This window comes from Calonectris borealis, chromosome 2 (assembly GCF_964195595.1).
Source record: "Calonectris borealis chromosome 2, bCalBor7.hap1.2, whole genome shotgun sequence".
Taxonomy (NCBI): domain Eukaryota; kingdom Metazoa; phylum Chordata; class Aves; order Procellariiformes; family Procellariidae; genus Calonectris; species Calonectris borealis.
Window position 1 is genome coordinate 58,557,607 of NC_134313.1, and position 18,802 is coordinate 58,576,408.

General features: G+C 40.6%; 1 protein-coding gene across 1 annotated transcript in view; it reads right to left on the reverse strand.

Moving 5' to 3' along the window:
• The window catches only part of PIEZO2 (piezo type mechanosensitive ion channel component 2), a 177,841-nt gene that overhangs the window by 116,201 nt on the left and 42,838 nt on the right, over positions 1-18,802 (reverse strand). Inside the window, exons 4-5 of the mRNA XM_075144509.1 lie at positions 17,181-17,391; positions 14,050-14,263 (exon numbers count right to left, since the gene is read on the reverse strand). Of these exons, the coding sequence (XP_075000610.1) occupies positions 14,050-14,263; positions 17,181-17,391 (425 nt within the window). The remainder of the gene's footprint in view (positions 1-14,049; positions 14,264-17,180; positions 17,392-18,802) is intronic.

The window sequence follows — 18,802 nt, forward strand, 5'->3', positions numbered from 1 at the left end:
CCTAAGAAATAGTAAAAGACTAGAGATAAGAAAGAAAGCAAGCAAGAGTTCTCCCAATACATTCAATTTTCTGGTTTATATTCTTAAACGTTCTTTTTCAAGATGATAGGGTCAAAAACCAGAGTGAAACCAGCTAACCGGGTGGAAAAGGGAAGAAAGGAAATCTGTACAGCTATGCAATGCTACATCATTTGTTAGAAGCCAGAAGCTACTGTTTCCGTAGGATGTACAGGCAGGATGTTTGAAATCCCAGACCAAATGTGATCATGCTATCTTTTATCAAGGGAAGCAATAACAATGTGCATTTTTATTGAGAATTGTGTATTTGGTTTAATTAGACAGAAAATATATCCATAACAGGAGGAACAATCTGGAGATTTTAGGCACGAGTGTAATGCGTGTTGTAATGCTTATCTCTCTTTAAAGACAACCACGCCGATTTCTTTGAGGTTACTAAATGTAGTTTTAGAGGTTGAGGGTGTTTAGGTGGCATTGATTTGGAAATTGCAAATCTCGTATTGTAGCAGTGCTAGACCCCTGATTTTAATGGGTAATTAAAACAACACTGAGAATACCTGCAAGTTATGGTCTCACCTTCACAGTTGCTTTGACCATGGGCAACAGAAAGGTACGGAGATCTGCCAGTACAGAAGAGTAATCCTTTTTTTAACTTTCTCACACTGCGAGTATGTATACTGCACTATGAGTTATGTATACGGCAATGTGAGATCTATATTGTACCATAATACAAAATCAAGATGGACTTTGAGAATGGACAACTCAAAATAAATTATGGTTTTAATAATGTACTTAGAACACTAACACACACAGGGTTTTGTGGAAAATTATCAAATCACAAATAATACCTTATAATTTCAAGACTTTTTTACAGCTATTTCAAGCCGCCTTCATCCAAATATTCCTGTTATTGCACGTAACATTTGCTCTTTATCCACAATAAGCTGGATGTACATTACAAATACGGATGGATTTAAGTAGGAAAGATTACTTCACAGGACTTGCTTCCTGTTTCAGGAAGAGATTTACCATAGACTAATAAAATAAAATAAAACAATGATGCAAGTTTGCAACTCTTTGACATAGTAGCAGGCTGGAAATTAAATCCAGAACAGGGCAATGAAGATTACAGTTTGAAGAAATGTCTGCATCAAGCCATTTCAGGAGCTTTTCCTGATTTAGTATTTATGATCACAGGAATTTTTTGCTGGGACCAGTACATATTGGATGGTTATTCACAGCAATAGCATCAGAGACTTCTGCTGTGCTGGGTTGGATTTGGGGAATCCATCTTTGTAGAACTTTTGAATTTCTGTTGGATTTTATGAACTGTCTGAATCTCTATGTCATCTGAATATCTTCTACTGCATACTTATTTCACTCTTCTCACATGGAAGGGGAGGGGAGCAGTGCCTACATGTCTGGGAGACTATAGGAGACTATAAAGATTGACTGACATTTGAATGGCTGAGCCCTAAATGGAGATGCTAAAAGCGGCCAAACAAAAGAGGAAAAGTAAAGGGAAGAAGAAGAGAAGAAGAAAAGGCGAGGAGAGGAGAGGAGAGGCAAGAGCAGAAAAAGGAATAACAGAGTTTATTTACAAAAAGAGAAATTTAACAACAGTAAATCTCCAGAAATGGTGAAAAAAAGTGTAGCCTTTTTTGGGGGGAGGGTGGTGGTGGTGGTGTTAGAAATCTTCTTTTCCTGGGAAAAAGAGGGCTGACATACAGGGAGAAAAGGCAAAGCTTCATGTTTCACATGACAAGACCCAAAGATCGAGATTCATGAAGAAGAGTACTTGAAATAATGAAATAGGCTATGTTCCAAACTGTAAGCATTGCTTGAAGAGTGAACCTTTTTTCAAACATTGACTTAAAGGAGGTACATACTCTTGTCGAATTGGAAAATGCCCTGAGGAGAAGAGGCGGGAAGGAGTGGAAAGAATTAAAAAATAAATCAGCAAAAAGAAAATATCATTTCTACACAGCCTTCCTAAAAGTTAGGAGTCCCTCATTCACACAAGTCATCCTAAGTTTTCTGTACTTGGATGGCAGAGCTACACTCAAGTTATGATCCATAAAATTATATTCTTAAAGTCTCTTCCAAGGAAAGCCTGTGAGCCACCCCACTCCCCCCAGTACATCATTTGGCTATACGCCCAAAGACATACATGCCGTTGGAAAGGACTCAGCCAGTCCCGTGGTACCTCCAGGCCCATCCTTGCTTTCCAGAAGGTTGTTACTCTCTAGGCTATAGGCTGGGAATTCAGACCACACTGGGGCTAATGCTCCAGGGTACGCTGAACTGACACAATATTTTTAGCAGAACACAGGGAGGAAAAAGGTAGGAAAGTTGGCTGAAATGCATTAAGTGTCCCAAAGAATTAGGGTTAAGATGAGCAGAAGCCATTTGGTTTCACATGGCTTTTTAAGGGAAAAAAAGAATGAATGGGAAAATCGGCATTTGTCTTTCCAAATCACGTTATTTATAAGATTCCACAGAGAAGGAGCTGATCCTTCATGCCTTCTCCTCATCTCAGCAGGACAACTGTGTAGGGAGATACTGCAGACACAAACCTCAGTCCACAGCTGGACTAAAGTTATTAAATTTATCCATTTCAGAGTGAATCAAGCTTTAAAAAGCATTGCAAGTATTTTTAGCACTTAAAAGCCCTAGATCCTGCTTTGGTTCAGACTTGGATAATTCAGAACTGGCTAAGTGGAACTGTGCCACATTAACAATAACAGAAAAATTTGATTGTTTGGGTTGAGAAGTATTATGATAAATTTCAGCTTAACAGTTAATAACTCTTTTGGAAATATCTGAAAATGTAGACTAAGACTGGAAGTGTTTTCCTTCAGAGTGTTGCTATCACAACGCTATAATACAGGCATACACACAGTGAATGTAGGCTTGGTGGGTAAGTAGATCATTCTAACTTTTGTTTTAATGTCATCATATTTCTATAGCTCTTTAGCAGATGTCTATGTACGTTTTTTTCTACCAAGTCTTGGTTTCCATAGCTTCTATTGGATCAAAGCTTTTCTGGCAATGACAAAACCAGCCCTGGTATATCTCCCACCCTCTCCTGAACATCAGTGACTTTTCTTTGAAAGGAAAACTAATTTCAAATGCACATCTATTGCATGAGAAACCTCATGAAAAAGTAAGTAACGTAAAACTTGTGTGCTAATATCATCCATATAATAAGGACAGAGAGAAATTACGAGCCATTAATCCAGGAAGCTGTAGAGGAGAAAGGATAGCTTTAAGGGTCGTGAATTATAGAAAAGCTTGCAAAAACTCTAAATACAACACAAATCTTAATTCAGGGAGAACAAAATGACCATATAAGCAGCCGCAATAAAATCACTTTGCTCTCAAGTGAATTAACAACTTTAAAACAGGATGTTAAATAGTATCTGCTATATAACCTGGTTTTTTAAAGTAACCAGATAATGGAATTTTCTCTGACACTATGTGCCTGGAAGCTGTTAAGGATTGGACATCCATTAAAAATGACCAAACTTCGGACGTTCAAATACTTCACATAACTGAAATAAAGCAGCTGCCCTGAGGGGAATTTAAGTCTGAACATAAAGATTTCTGAGATATATACCACATTTCATCCAATAATTGAGCTTTGTACTGACTTTCCATTCCAAAAGCTTGTAGCATGCTTTCATTGCCTTAGAGGCAATAATTCCCCACTGTTATCACTAATAGTAGATGTGGGTCTATTAATCCCTTGTTTACTGAGAAAAAAACCTATCTTCAAAAGCCTGGCATGAAGATTTATCCTATCAGTGGGTTTCCTCTCTGGATCCTCAAACTGTTTCATTACCCATGACACAGCTCAGCTGTGCTCTGAATTTCTGGTGAGCATTGATATTGATGTTCCTTTCAGCACATTAGTGAGCTAGAAAAGCAGCGATGTTGCTGTAGCCTCTGGGGACCTTTGCTGGGACTTCCAGAGGTGTTCATCTGATGAAGAAACATGCTGAAGCAGCGACTCCAGCATCTTTTCATCACAATCAGACGGTTGAGCATCTGGCAGAGGGAGGACCACCGGACAGGATGGCAAGAAGGTTAAACAGGGATAAAGCTGCAGAAGAAATTGCGTTAGGGCCCCTGCCTGATACCTTAGCTAGAGTGTCTCCTTCAACACGATCCTTCCTCACCAGGACCAGCGGTGTCACTGCTTTGACAGTGTCAGGTTCACGTGTCAGGTGGAGAATTAGGTAGATAGTTCTTTGTTCTGCCACTAAAATAAAACTACTGTAAATGCAGCAGGTTTTTTTTCCAAACAGTTTCAGCTATGAACCGGAGGCAACCCAGGGAGCACAGAGGCTGCAGGAGCTGAGGCAGCACTGCTGGGATGAGGGGATGGAGAAAGACAAGCCGCCCCAGCGGAGGAGGCTGGCTGGCACCGGGTGCAGTTGTTTGCCACTCACTCCCCTTCCTCACGCACACGCATGTTCCCTGCGACCATATGGGGGAACGAAAAGCAACTGATATTGAACAGCACTGCCTGGGGAAAGATGCCACCCAAATCGTGCCAACAAAATTAAAAATTTTTAATGTTTAGTTGCATTTTCTACTCAGAGATGAAAGTAATGAGAAAACAGGTCCAGGTTTCTAAGGAGCCATGTGGAAAGCGGGAGAGGGAAAACCGGAGGCATGTTCAGAAACATCCATGGCCACAAAGGCTTCCCCTTGCCAGAGGGTGAGCTTGGACACCTCAGCACACAGCAGGAGGCACGGCTTAACGACATCTTTCTGCGCCAATTAGTAACCGAGGTTATTGGTTTTTCAAAGTGAGTTGGCAGAGCTGCTGAAAGGAAAGGAGCCAACAGTCCCACCTCAGAAAGTCTCACACAGGCAGAGCAGGGGATGTGAAGGGAGGACAGCCTGCTCCCAAAACTCAAACAGGTAGTGCAGCCCCCGGACAGCCTTCTTGTCCTAAGCTCAGGCACTGGGAGAAGAACGCGTTTACGCCGCTAGTCCGTTGAGTGTAAAGCTTCAGCAGAAGTCCTTTAGGAAAAGGAGACCATGCTCAAATAACCCCAGTGAGCATCAGCATTTAGCGGGGTGGTGCTACGTGACCGGAATGTGGAAGTGACCCGTACAACAACTAGCCATGCAACTGCCTGCCAGCTTAAGAGATTTACTGTTACCTCTTGGAATAACAGATGCAGAAGAACAGAAATTGTTTTAAAGTGTAGCTTCATACTCATTTTAACTTTGAGGTAACGTGGTCTGTGATCTAGGAACCTAAGGACACAGACTGCAGCCAAAAACTTTGGGTTTTATTCCAAGCTCTGGCTATCTGGGGGGGTTATGCAATTCATCTAACTTTTCTGTTAGGGAATTTTTCCACCTCTGAAAGGGAATGATAATACTTTTCAGTCACACTGGGACAGTCTGTTAGGTTCAGTGATGCATGCAGAGGATAAAGAGATTTTCCACTTACTCAGCTGGCGGTGAAACGGATTGAAAAAAAAGCAAGAGTGACTGATACCTAAATTAAGAAATTCTGCAGTAGAAAATATGAGCAAAGAAGATACTCTTTTTTAGCAGAGAACGCACTAAGGCAGAAATGTAAGTTATGATTCCCATTTGTTTCTAGACAGAAAATAAAACAGCAAGATATGGGAAAGAAGATAACTGGATAATGAACAACAAGGCTTGGGAAATGTGGGAAAAATGCCTAATCAACTAATTTCAAAACCAAAGCTGTATAACATAGCTGATTTTCAATCGGTTATAAACCGTACCTGATTGGCTCAGTTTTTATCAGTAAGTTCCCAACTTCAGCTAAATGAACATAAACAAGAGATTAAGCACATCCACGCTGAGTGTTTAGAGAAACTGATGGAGACCGCCTCTCGTGCAGACAAGACTGACTCCCTGGTGTGTGCTCGACTGAGATTAGTCAGGGCTGCCTTTTGTACAACCTCCGAGGAATGTGGGATGATTCATTTGTCAATGTTTATATATTGAGTTGAAAACACAAAGAGCTACATAAGTGCTAAATATTTATCATCACAATTTCAGGGCATGCCACAGTATGAAAATAAAGGCTGGCAAGTAGACCTCAGGAGAACAGTAAAGACAAGCTTGTAATGCCAAGAGAAGTTTGCTAATTATAATCCACATCTCCTAATACCAAAACGCAATAGCGATCTGAATCTGGTAGGAGGAGAGGGGTTGATGTCTGTCCATCCCTTCTCTGTCCTTTTTTTCAGACACTTGCTCAATGATCATAGCATGCAGATCATAAACAATACGAAAAGAAAATTAAAGGGTCACTTCTTCACAGTCATCCTCTGCTGTCCACACAGCACAGCCCGTGACGGGCAGGGAGTCTTTATTCGAATGTCAGCGCGGGAATCAGATACACGTAAGCAGACGCGCCGGTGCGTATGGGGGAGTGAAGTGATCCAGCTCTCCCTGACCACGAGCAGAGCTTCTGTTAGCAGAGAGGTGTGCTGGTCCCACGCCAGTCAGATGGGTTAGCGGACACAAAAGTGGGAAGGTTCTGTTACAAGAGCAATTGCACACCCATTTCAAACCAGAATCAGGAGGAAGTTTATCAAGCTACATCAGCACTTGTAAAATTTTTGTCACTTCCCTCTGCCCCTCTCATCCTGACATTTCAACGCATCCCATTCGGCCGTTCTTACGGTAACACACGGCTGTTTGGGGTAGGAGACAGCAAGGAAGTGGCAATTCGCCAACATTATGTCATGCGATGGTGACTGATTTTTATGTTTGCAGCTTACGCTCAGTTTCCGGATACAGCACACACGTTGCTGGGAGCGCCAGGGCTCCCCTCTCCCCACTAACGAGAACCACCTGTGGCCAGGGCCAGCCCCTGCCGGGCTGCCAGAGAGCTCACCGGTTGCAGGCTCGCTGCTGCAGCAAAACACGGCTCAGAAACTGGTCTTTCCCGCGTGCAGAAACCCGTTGTTTTTAAAAGGCCTTAGCATGTCTCTCTGTTTACACCCCTTTCAAGTCCGGGGGAAGATCGAGGGGCGTAAATCACCTGTGGTGCAATGCCAGTAACATGAATAAAGTTGTGCGGGTTTCTGCCAAGGCTAAATTTGGCACTTCGCACAGGGCGGCAGTTATGGTGAACGCCGACGGCTCCGCTGTGGGGATGGAGAGCCACCACTGCGCAGACTGCCAGGGAGGCTGGGGAGGGCTGCTCTGCCAGAGAAATTGCTGCAGTTTACCTACTAGTTCATCTGTTGCTTTTTTCAGAAAGTTTCAAACTTGCTGTAAATCCTGGCACAAACAAGAATTTGCTGATTTTAAAGAACTGCAGTGTGTAGCAAAAAGAGATGACTATTAATGACCATGTCAAGACCAGCAAGGGCTACAGAGTCTCCCTAGTAAAGCTGGGTAAGTTTGCACTGACTTCCCTGTTGTCAGCACTGGACTTCCACCAAAACCCGAGCTAACCATTTTAAATCGACGTTGAGTACAACTCTCCTATAAAGAGAGCGCAGCATAGACATTTATTACATGCACGCTGATGAGTGAATCTCCAAGGAATCCCTCTGAATAAGCGCTGAAAGAGGTGAATTCGTTTTGGATGAATCTCCAAATGCCCATGTGGCAGACACTAAGCTAGAAATCTCACAACAGTGAGTAGTTTTGCAACGTTTCCAAGGCTTTCTTGCTACAACTGACTGGGAACTCCACCACTGGTTCTCCTATCCCCTTTGGATATTCCAGACAGTGCTATCAGAATGGTTAAAATGCAAAACTCCAAACAGTCAAAAATTATATTAATCTTTTTCAGTCTTGTAAAAAGTTCAACGAAATCCTGAGTGGGGTTCACTAAATAGGACTCTTTGTTTGTCAGTCGTCTTGAGCAGTTTCTGATATAAACCACACCAGCTTGTTCCAGTGAAGTAAGACACTAAAAGGGAACTAAAGAATATGCAAGGTTTGTTAAGAACCAGTAGACCTTCCTCTTAGGAAGGAGAAACAAATGTAATGGAGAAGGTTAGAAGATTTACTACGAATTTTCCAGTATTCCTTCGTTCACCTATATATTCAACTCTTCTGCCATGCTGTCATGAATTCTGGTAACTGTCTGCTAACCAGTGACAGCTATAGGTGTGAATCTTTTTGGACACCAGATATACATTATTAGTTAGTTAATAAAAAGTGAAGACCGCACAGACTTTGATGGTTCAGCTGAGAGCAAATGGACTGTGTACTGTGTAGTACAGAAACATTTCCTAGCATAATATTGAGAAACTCACTTTGTAGCGTGCACAAAATCCTGGGACAAAATATCTTTTGCAGAATCATGCAATTCAGAAGAGCACTTAGAATGACAGAATCATTCTAGGTTGAAAGCCCAGGTTGGAAGAGTCCTCAGAAGATCATCTCATCCAATCTTTCATGGGAAAGGGAGCCCAGATGAGCCCACCTGCCCTGGGCTACCTCATAGTTTAGAAAGAGGTTATGATAATAGCAAGAATGATCACTATCTTTTGTCAACGGGAGTCTGAACTTGCATTTCTAAGCTGTTAACAGAATAATTTACTTCCTTTGCAAAATGATTTTAAAAAAGATAATGAAGCTGAAGATAAGTTCTAAGAAAGCACATAGGCTAAAGCTTTCTAAGTAGAATTAATAGTCTCCTAAGATGTGGTACATTATACAGCTAATATGAAACTCAGCTGCAAAACTTCCATAAGAATAAGATCAATTAGCTAACTTTTCTTCCTCTGCAAGAGACAAATCCTGGCTCTCAAACCTAATCTGGTCATCATGACAAACGTGATGGTTTGGAGCATGCTCTGTGACTACAAAGTGTGCTTTTGCCAGTAAAGGTTGATGGAAACAAAAGAAGGGCAGTGCAGTGTCTTTACATGGCCTGTATCCAGGGGTCTCTGCCCTGGCATTGGGTGTTGCAGTACCATGGTGGTAAGTGGCTAAAAAAATCAGGCAGAAGGCATGAAAGCTGTTGCAGCCAAAGAGCAGCTCAATATAGGACACAGAAATGAACTTCAAATACTCCATCTTGTCAAACACTGGCTTATGACCAGGTTACAAGGCACCTCCAAAAACCTCAGAAATTCATATCGGGGTAAGAATATTCTGCCTCTCAGAGGTGAGCCACCTTTGAGACAGGTGCCACAGATGGTCTGCAGCAAGAACTAACAGTGGCTGCAGCTCAGGTGAAATACGTTGCCCAGCTCTTGGCTCCAGTGGGGCTACAAAAGCAGCGGATCAGTGCCTCACCCTGGAGAGAGGCAAGACACTGCCAACAAGGTAATTGATCAGCTACATCTTCCTATTTTGGCAATATCTGCTCTCCTGCTGAGATTTTATTAGCACACTTAGACTCTAATTTAGAAAAAAAAAATCATAGCTGCATGTCCCACTCTGATCTCACAACTCCAGGAATATTTTTGAGACTGTGCTTAAGCATTTATTCATTTATTATTCTTGATAAACAGAGCATTTGGGCTACTAATTCTGGATCTAGATCAAGCTTTCAGGGAAGTTCAAATGGAGGATTTTGGACTGGACTCATCTCAGATAGATCCGAAAACAAACTGGATATTCTGAATCTACCATCTGTGGCAAATATCAGTATAACTCTCCCTCCAAAGATAAGAGAGTCATTTAAGCAAGCTTATTACTAATCACTGTAAAACCTATTTTAAAAGTCCTGCTTAAAGAGATTTATAGGCATCTTTCAGATGAAAATTCCCTGTTGAAAAGACAGCCTTAGATTAGACTTCCTCACTCAGATTGCAACAAAGCAATCAGTTGTGTAATTCCAAATTCCCATTCACTTAAAGAAGATGTGAAATAACGTACCACTGTGAAGTGGATGACGCTCCCTGGATTCCTAGGTTTGCCTCACTTTATACGGGTGATGCCTTCCCATAGATGAAACCAGTTGTATTTAAACTATTTTGAACATTACTTGCCTGAAAACTACACGTGATACAAGACAGACCTAAAACTCTAAGAAAGCACACAGGTTTTCATTTACATCGGATTACTGGATCTTTAAATGAATACGCTTGTAAGCACAGTTTTGGACAGGAACAACTTTACTGACTCAGGATAAACTTCATACCGCTGCACTGATCCTATTTCTTCATGTTGGCAAGGCCTTATCATTGCCCCAATTACATCCTTTTGCCAAAATAAACAACAGCAGGAAGAAAGGAGGCAGCAATCTGAAAAATGGCAAACATATTATTGCATATTTTTTCAGGCTGTGGCACTGTGTACATAATTTCTAAAATCATTTTAGCTCATTGACTTGTTTTTGTTACCTCAGGTGAAAAGAATTTTATGGCAGAAATACGATATTTTCCGAATTTTGCTTTAAATGGATACATCTTCCTGTTGTTTTCCCATCTCTGTAAATCACCAATTTTGCAATACGGCAGCAAGTCAACACAGAAGATACCTATTTTAAATGAAGTTATAAATGAGTGTGGACATTTTATTTGACAGCGATCAGCTGGTAATTAACCAGTGTTAATTTATGCCACTAGGTAACTCCTAACTGAAGGGTAGGTTCAACCTTCTTTACGCTGGTCCTCCTGCGCCATTTAGGACCACTTAGGACCACGCTTTCCAAGGCAGTGAGAGCACTGCCTTGAACGACTGCTGCTCACTTCTCCGCTGCGGGCTGGTCTAGAGAAGAAAAGCTGTTAGTGGCAAAGGGAGCTTCATGCAAGCTCTGCTGCTAGCGTGCCTACCCCTGACACATCAGCTATTCTTCAACCTTTTCAGTACCCTACACATTTTTCAACCTGCAGATCCTAGTGCGCACTGGATGGCATTTAAGTGGGTGTTTGTGTTTACGTCACTTCTATCTGCACATGGCGAAACCAGAAAGCCACCACAGTAGATGTGAAACTTCGTAGGAGAATCGATGCCTTCATGTTTGCTAAGAGCACTATGGCAAATACACAGGGCTATGTTAGCACAGGATCCTATTTTGGGGGGAAGTACTTTGCTTGCAGAATGCCGTAAGGTTTCAGGGCAAACTACGTACATTCAGCAGATTTCAGACTATCCCTTTCAAGAAAACTGCTTTCTTCTGGTGACACTGTTCAGTCACTTCTTACAATCATAAGTGCTGAATTTTGAGTTGAAGGGTTCTTAAAAGGAAGGAGCAGCACAAGAATGATGCAAATCTTAGCTGAAGGATACTGTTAACTTGAGAACCCTTGTTTGGGTATAGTTTAACTTCATTTAGTCTGAAATCAATCAATACAGGGGCAAGCTGAATGTATTACTATTCAGAGACAACACAATTTTTTAATTGATCAGAAACAACTTGTACATTTCTTGTGAACTTGAGAACTCAAACTCAGAAATACCAATGTTAGCAGCTTTTTAAAATGCCACCCTTAGGTTCTGCAGAGAGAAGTAATATCCACCAGCAGCCCAACAGGAATAGTTTTCACATCTGCTCTTGCATCTGAGGAGAGCTTAACCTGGGGATCGAGCCTTCAAAACTTTACAGAGAAATAAAATCCTTCTTCCTTATGTTTCAGCTCCCCTTCATATACGGATAAAGGTCTGTTTGTAATGGCACTAAAGCTAATACACGCAAATACATGTAGCTGCTGTATTTTTTTCATACAGTGAGTTTACTGCAACTAAGTAAGGAGACTTCATGAAACTGAGTTAGTATGAGAACTATCTGCTGTTCTTCTCTTGTAAAAAGACATTAAACAGCATATTCTGGGTGACAATAGCAGAGAAGAATTTGGGGAATCAGATTCTTTTCTCACTATATAATTTACCCATGCAAACCACCCACTAGTATTAATGGGAACTCTGAACATTTAGCTCTGCTTCAAACCAAGATGGTACATAAAATAGCAAGGTATCAAATTTCTTCTAGGATGAAAAATGCTAAAATATTTTTTCTGCACCATTCCAGAACATGTGTCTCTCATTTTCCTCCTCTAGCCACTGCTTATACACCAGTCCTACCCCAATCATTAAAAATCATATTAGTGGCTTTTCCTCACACTCAGATTTGCACTTCCAAGCATCGATAACACCTGTCTTGATGCTCTTCAAACACATCTCCCTGAAAGTAGATCAAAGTAAATCCACAACAGAAAGAACTGTGATTAAAGAAACAAGGAAGATATATTTACTGCACCTTCTGTTGAGTTGTCATCAGTTTGTATATGTGTTTTGTATATTCAAACATAATTTCCTATGTAATTTAGAACATCAGTCCCTCACACGATATCATGTGTAAAAGGCAGAGTACTCAATGGTACCAGTTCAAGAGAAAGTCTGCAGGAAGATAACATCATTTTCTGCATACAAGAAGGTCAGTACGTACTCCAAAGTCCAACACTGGGACTTTTTTTAATCCAAACTCTGAAGGTGCTTCTTCTTTCTACAGTGAGGCAGAGGCAACTTACTTGCAATCGGATTTTTTCATTTCAAAAATTAGTGACTAAGTTGAAGTGGCATATTTGTACTGAATGAAATTTTATCATAAAATGTAGAATTACACTATTTACCAAAAAATAACTTAATGCAGGAAGTAAGTTTGAGACTAAATTAATTGAAAATTAAAGTAAATGAAAATTAAAGTAATTGAAAATTAATACTAAAAATATTAAAAAGAAAAAAAGGGACTTTTACAAATGATGCATACAAAGAGAGTTTCACATATTCCAGCAAAATGTTATGAAACACATACTTCCTCTCCTTGAGAAAATGTTATTGCCATCTGGTGGTAAAACATTGTGAGATTATATCCTCATAGCCAAATAGTTGAGAATTTTGAAGCCATGTTTTCTTTCTTTTCTTAATACACGGAGAAAGTAATATAAAGGTTTTAGGGAAGTTGTGAGCATTTTAGCTACTTAGTACTAGAAATCATCCCTTCTCCTACCTTGACCTCTAGGTGGCACAAAAGAACCTAAACTAAGCAGATCTTTTCCAATTTTTCAGGTAACGTTATGCCCTCCCAATCAGCCTCCTCAAGTTAGCAATTCCAACTTCACAAAACACACAGCTATTAACCTGTACTAAATAAAATGTCAAAACAAGTATTAAAGTACCAGCGACTGTAGCTAGGCAGCTTATTTTTTACTGCTTTTAATGGTGCATTGAGATATAAATCATTAATTGATTCTCCCCAGTACACCCAATATCCTTTCACCTTCAACTTATAATACCTAAAAGGAACAGTAGCCTTGCTAGAAATAAAGTTAAGGTTTACATTTACCTTAATGTAAGGATTACTACAACACTAAAAATACATACCATAAAAACAATTTGCAATCATAATCCAGCAGAAAAAAAAGAGTAGTAATGAGTAAAATACATCCATTACTTCATCTTATTTTAGATTACAGTATAAAAGCATGTAAAAAAATCAAAGGGTCAGTGAAATCATATCCAATCAATATTTACTGCAGCAGTAACTAGAAATGCAGTTTTTGACTTAAGTGATGTAGCTGTCGGTATGAACATAAGACTGGCATGTTCTGCATGACCACAGAGAATTTTTATACTAAGAGAGTAGTATTATGCACAGCAGGTGAAGTACCACAGCAGCCATCAATCTCTGCACACAAGGATGGCACCACACATGCATTCTGCCCCAGTTAAGACTTTAGACCTCAGAACATTTCTTTTCCTCTACCAAAAATACACATGTGTACACTGCCTTTGCCTCAGTGCTGCCATTGATTTCCTTTATCTCCTGTCTCAGCCAAATCATTCTCACTCACATCTGAGGATCACTCTGAATAAAACAAAAATCACCTTCCCCTCCTAACCTGCCCTCGCTCTCTGTACACGATTGCCCAGACAGGACTTCTCTCTACCATCCAAAACCATTCAGTCTGCAATGCTTTGACTCTTCCAAGCCTGAACGTGAAGCTATGCATAAAATTTGTCAGAGCATTATGTGGAAGACCATTTGCATCAACATGTGATAACAAATCATTGCATCACATGCCCACAATTGAACAGGAAAGGAATTTCTCTCACCTGGCATAGAAATCTTTTGGTGGAACAACCTCCTGAAAGAACTGTAGCTGGTACAGATATAGTCCAATCAAGTGCCCCGCACTGAATATAGCCATTAATACACACAGACAGCTGAATATCAGCGGATCAAATGCTTGGCAACAGGACCACCACGTGCACAGGCCCAAAAATACAAAGAAATACACAGCTGAGGTCAAAGATGGCACCATCATACCTGTGAAAATAAAAACATGGAGGGTTGGAAAGGTGTGGGAATATCAGCATTTCTTAAACCTTAAATCTGACAAGAAATGTATTAAACAATTTAATCCAACTAGTGTTTCTGCTAATTATTGCAATTAGCTCTTAAGGATGCTATCAGCTTTGAGACTAGAAGAAAAGGATCCTCTTTTTTTTTTTTTTGTTCGATTCACTTATGCCATACCTTAGCACTTAGTATACAACCACTCTCCAGATCTTCCTCCAAGATGAAATCTTCTCTTTGTTTCACAAAGCATGGAGAAAACCAGAAATGTGGCTGCAAGGCCAGCCAACAGAGAACTGTGTCTGAGAGTGCTGATGCATTAGATTTTAAAATGAATTTTAAGTACAAGATGCTAAAAGGGCGTGATGGGTGAACAGTGGAAAGCTTTCTCATATAAATCTGGAGATATACTGAGTTATTAAAAATGAAAAAAACATGATGCATATACTGAAAATACAAGGTATCTAGAGGATATTCAGTAAATGTTTGATTTTTCTGAATTTTTAACTCATAGACACTTGTAATTTGCACATGAAAAAGACTCTCTTACATATGTATATTGGTTTTGCTCTTGCACATGTAGCAGAGTATTTCACTTGTGGTGAAGAAGACCCAGTGCTCTATGGATAGCCTATAAAAATAAGTGAGGAAGCAGGAAAGACATACATGTCTAACAGTGGAAACCAGGAGAAAATGACAAAAGAGAGCTTACATCCAGCATAGCAGTCCAGCGGAGTCTCTAAAGTAACAGTCCTGAAGCTAATAGGGATGCCTGCCTCAATTTATTGTAAAGTTTTTCACTAGTACATGTCTAAAAGCCATCTTCCTTCAGGACAGACCCGCAGGCTCCCGGTGGCCCGTGGCTCCAGCACGCCCACTGGCCCTGCAGCTGGGCTGGCCATTCCGGCAGGAGGACCTGCACCTTGCCAAGTGCTGGCTTGCCACGTTTTTTGGGGGCAGCTCTCTGGGGGTCAGTCCCCGGTTGGACTGAGTCCAGGCACTGCCCAGACAGACTTGGGACATACCCGAATGGCGGCCCTGTGCATTTCCACCCACAACCTTTGCAGAGCAGAGTCCTTGCAAGGGGGAAGGAGAGAGGGAGGGTCTCGGGAGATAGGGGGCTTCACCCTGGGTTTTATTGGCAGAAATTGTCAAAAGCTGGGGTGGTCACAACCGTATGATGCTGGGCAAAATATGCGTACTGTAAGGACTCTTGTCCACGGTCACTTTGCCTGAGCTTCATCATCACATCCTTTCACGTTGTACTTTAGACCAAGTCTTTAGACTAGGGTGCTTTGTCTCTGCTCCAGCGTGTAACCTGCTGGTGTTTCCATAGGCTCCCAGATTTAAAAGCATGACAGGACCACAGGGATCATCTATTCCGACTACCCTCATGATGGAGGCTGTAAAACTTCACCCAGCAATTTCTGCCTCAAGGCTGTACTATTTCCTTTCTTCTTTCAAAGAGATACTTTATCTCCACTTTAGGAGAAGGAGAATACACTATATCCATAAAAAAGTTGTTTCTCATGGCCAATTACTCTGGCTGTGAAAAATTCAAAATTTATTTCTGGTCTGAAATTGCCTAGGTTTACCACTTAACTATTGGCTCATATTATAACATCTACTAGATGAGATGTCTGTTAAAAAAATGTAGGCACTTTGTACCTTTGTCAGTACTTTAAGACTGCAGTCAAATCACCATCTTTTTTTTTCTTGGCCCGGTAAGTAAGGAAGTATTTAACTAATTAAGCTCGAGGTTTGTCTCTGGAATACAGGCTTCCCAGACCTCAAGTCCTTTCCAAACACCTCCCGGCTCTCGGCGTGTGTCAGAGTCCCGCAGACAAGCTGCCCAATGCCACTCAGAAGAAATTGCCCCTGCCACTGCTGCGTGATCCTTCTGCTTCATCCCCCCCGGGTGACGTTCACCCATGCAACTTCAGAAACCATGTTTATTTGCCTAAACTTATCACACTTGGTTTTTTTTATGACATCTCTCTTCCCTGATGGCAGGCACCATGGTGACCCACATAACCTTTTTTTCTTCCCTTTTTAGCTTTATTACTTTGCACTTGTCTATATGTAAGGCTGTCGGATAACCTTATCTTACTGAAAGAGCCTGCCTTACTAAAAGAGCCACAACTGACCAGTCCTCATCATTCAATACCAAGCATTTTTTGTACTATTGTTTTATACTTCATACACTAGTATACTTATATGTTAAGTATACACTTACGCTTTATATGTAAGGACTCCATTCAAACATGTGAGTAGGCAGATAAAAGCTAACTTACAATTTTATGATCCAATTTTAAATTCATTCATTACAACCTACAGTGATTTTGTACACTTCCATTCTGTCTGTAGCTGATTATGTGGTACTAAATCAAATGTCTTATAAAAGGTTGGTGATATCATATCAAAACAGCTTCTTTTACCTACCAACATAACAGACACATCAAAAACCAACATGAAGTCTGCTTATCACTCTTTTTACACACTGCATAGTCGACCTATTAATCTTCTCTTTTTTTTTTTTTAAAGGTTATGTGAATACAGTTCCTTTTTACACTTGGAAGTGACGGGACCAAATCTATGCATTCACATTATAGTCATTTATAATATGCAACCATTCACCATTAGGTTATAACAGTAGCTGTAAAAGTCATACACAGAATGATAGGGCCACACAGTATTAGTACAAAAAAATTAAGCAACTCAGCATATTCCAATGCCTGCCAAAAAGTTAATTTAAATAAAATCAGCAGCAATTTCTTTTCCCTTAAAAATTTCCATTGTTATTCCCGCAGGTGCCAAAGTGCTGAAAACTCATTTGTTAAATGCATAATCTAATGGGCTCTGGAGGAAATTTTTCAAATGCACCAACCTGCTGAACCAAGTAAAATTGTAACAACAACTTTTCCAGTGGTGATTATCATGTTGCCAATAAACTCCCTCAGTTTGGATGCTAGGGAGGCGATTCTACGCAGCAGTTTTAATTTCATGGTTTCCTCAAATTCTGCTTCACCACAGTCTTCGTCATCCAGATCTTCTTCATACATCAAAGCATCATCTGGCTCTAACTTTTCTCTTACAGCCTAAAAGAGGGGGGCAGGGAAGAAAAAGAGAATGCAAAAGAGAGAGAGACACACAAAGAATTTAAAATTAAAACCCACGCATTTATCATTCAACAATGAAGTCATCTTATAATCTTTGACTATGTGCAAGTAACAAGAGAGTTACGAAAGATGTACTAAAGCTAGAGTTGTACGTTGATGGCTCCCACTTAAGATCTGTCTCAAGAAAAAAGGATATTAAGGGTTGATTCTGAGAAAGACTGCAGTCCTCCTACATGTGCACAACAGGCTGCTTGTTCATTTTTACATGAAATTTGGTTTGGTTTGCTCAGCATTCCTTCCATCTTGCTATCTATTATCTATTAAACTCCTCTTTGGCTCAACAGCTTCAGGTATAAGCTTCAGCCACTAAGGACAAGGTTGGTGCTGCTCAACAAACCCCACTTTTCAAACCCTTCCCCATGAACCCTTTCTCGAACTTTAAATGCAAAACCTAGAATGGGGCTAGTACGAGTGAACTGAGACAGGGCAACAAGGGCTGAAATAAATGGACAGATAGCTCATTGGTGACTGCAGGGCAGTTTGGGAGAGAAAAAATACACTATGCAGAGGCTCAGGGAGAGAATGAGAAATGGTGAGATCGGCTGATGGTGAAAGAAAAGGAGAAAAAGTGAGCAAGAGAGAAGTAGTGAAAGCTTGAGTGATCTGCAACAATTTAGCAGGGAAAATGAGACCAGTGGCTTAGAACTACACAATGGAAAAAGGAAAAGAAGGAAACATGTAAAGGCCCCTCATACTTGAGCAGTTTGTTAGGATTTGGCAGTGGCCTTCACCATCAAGTCTCCGTTGTATCTTGGAGACCAGAAGACATACACAGCTATTGAGTGATGCAGACTAAATCATCAACCCACGGTGAGAATCTGCAGGATTAGCAGGAGGCCCACCCAGAGATACAATTTATGGAAAAATTAGTCATTCACAGACATGTAGGGTCATATTTAAAAAAAAAAAAGAAGTAATACTTTTGAGCCAGGTTCTCACTTGGTGTAATAAGGCATAGCTTCTTTGGCACTAATCTGAACTTGTGTATTAGCTAATGTTCTGGCCAAGCAGTATCTCTGTGTGTGAAAGTGAGAAAGAGAGATTATTGGTATTTTTCATCAGAATATCAGTTTTGTATTTATTGGTGACCTTTGGCAGCAAAAAATTCCACACCGACAGATAAGATTGCAGTAGGAACAGTTGAACACTCAGCCTACTTAACCAAATTCTTCAGTACCATTTCGTTTTGTGGATTCCCAAAGGGAACAAAATTCCCTGTGGGCTCCTTCATTTCACCTCTAAGCTTGGTGCCAACTTTCTCCACTTACTTTGGAGCATTAACAATGTTGTGAATGCCCAGAAAAAGCCTGCTTATTCTCAAGAGTATACA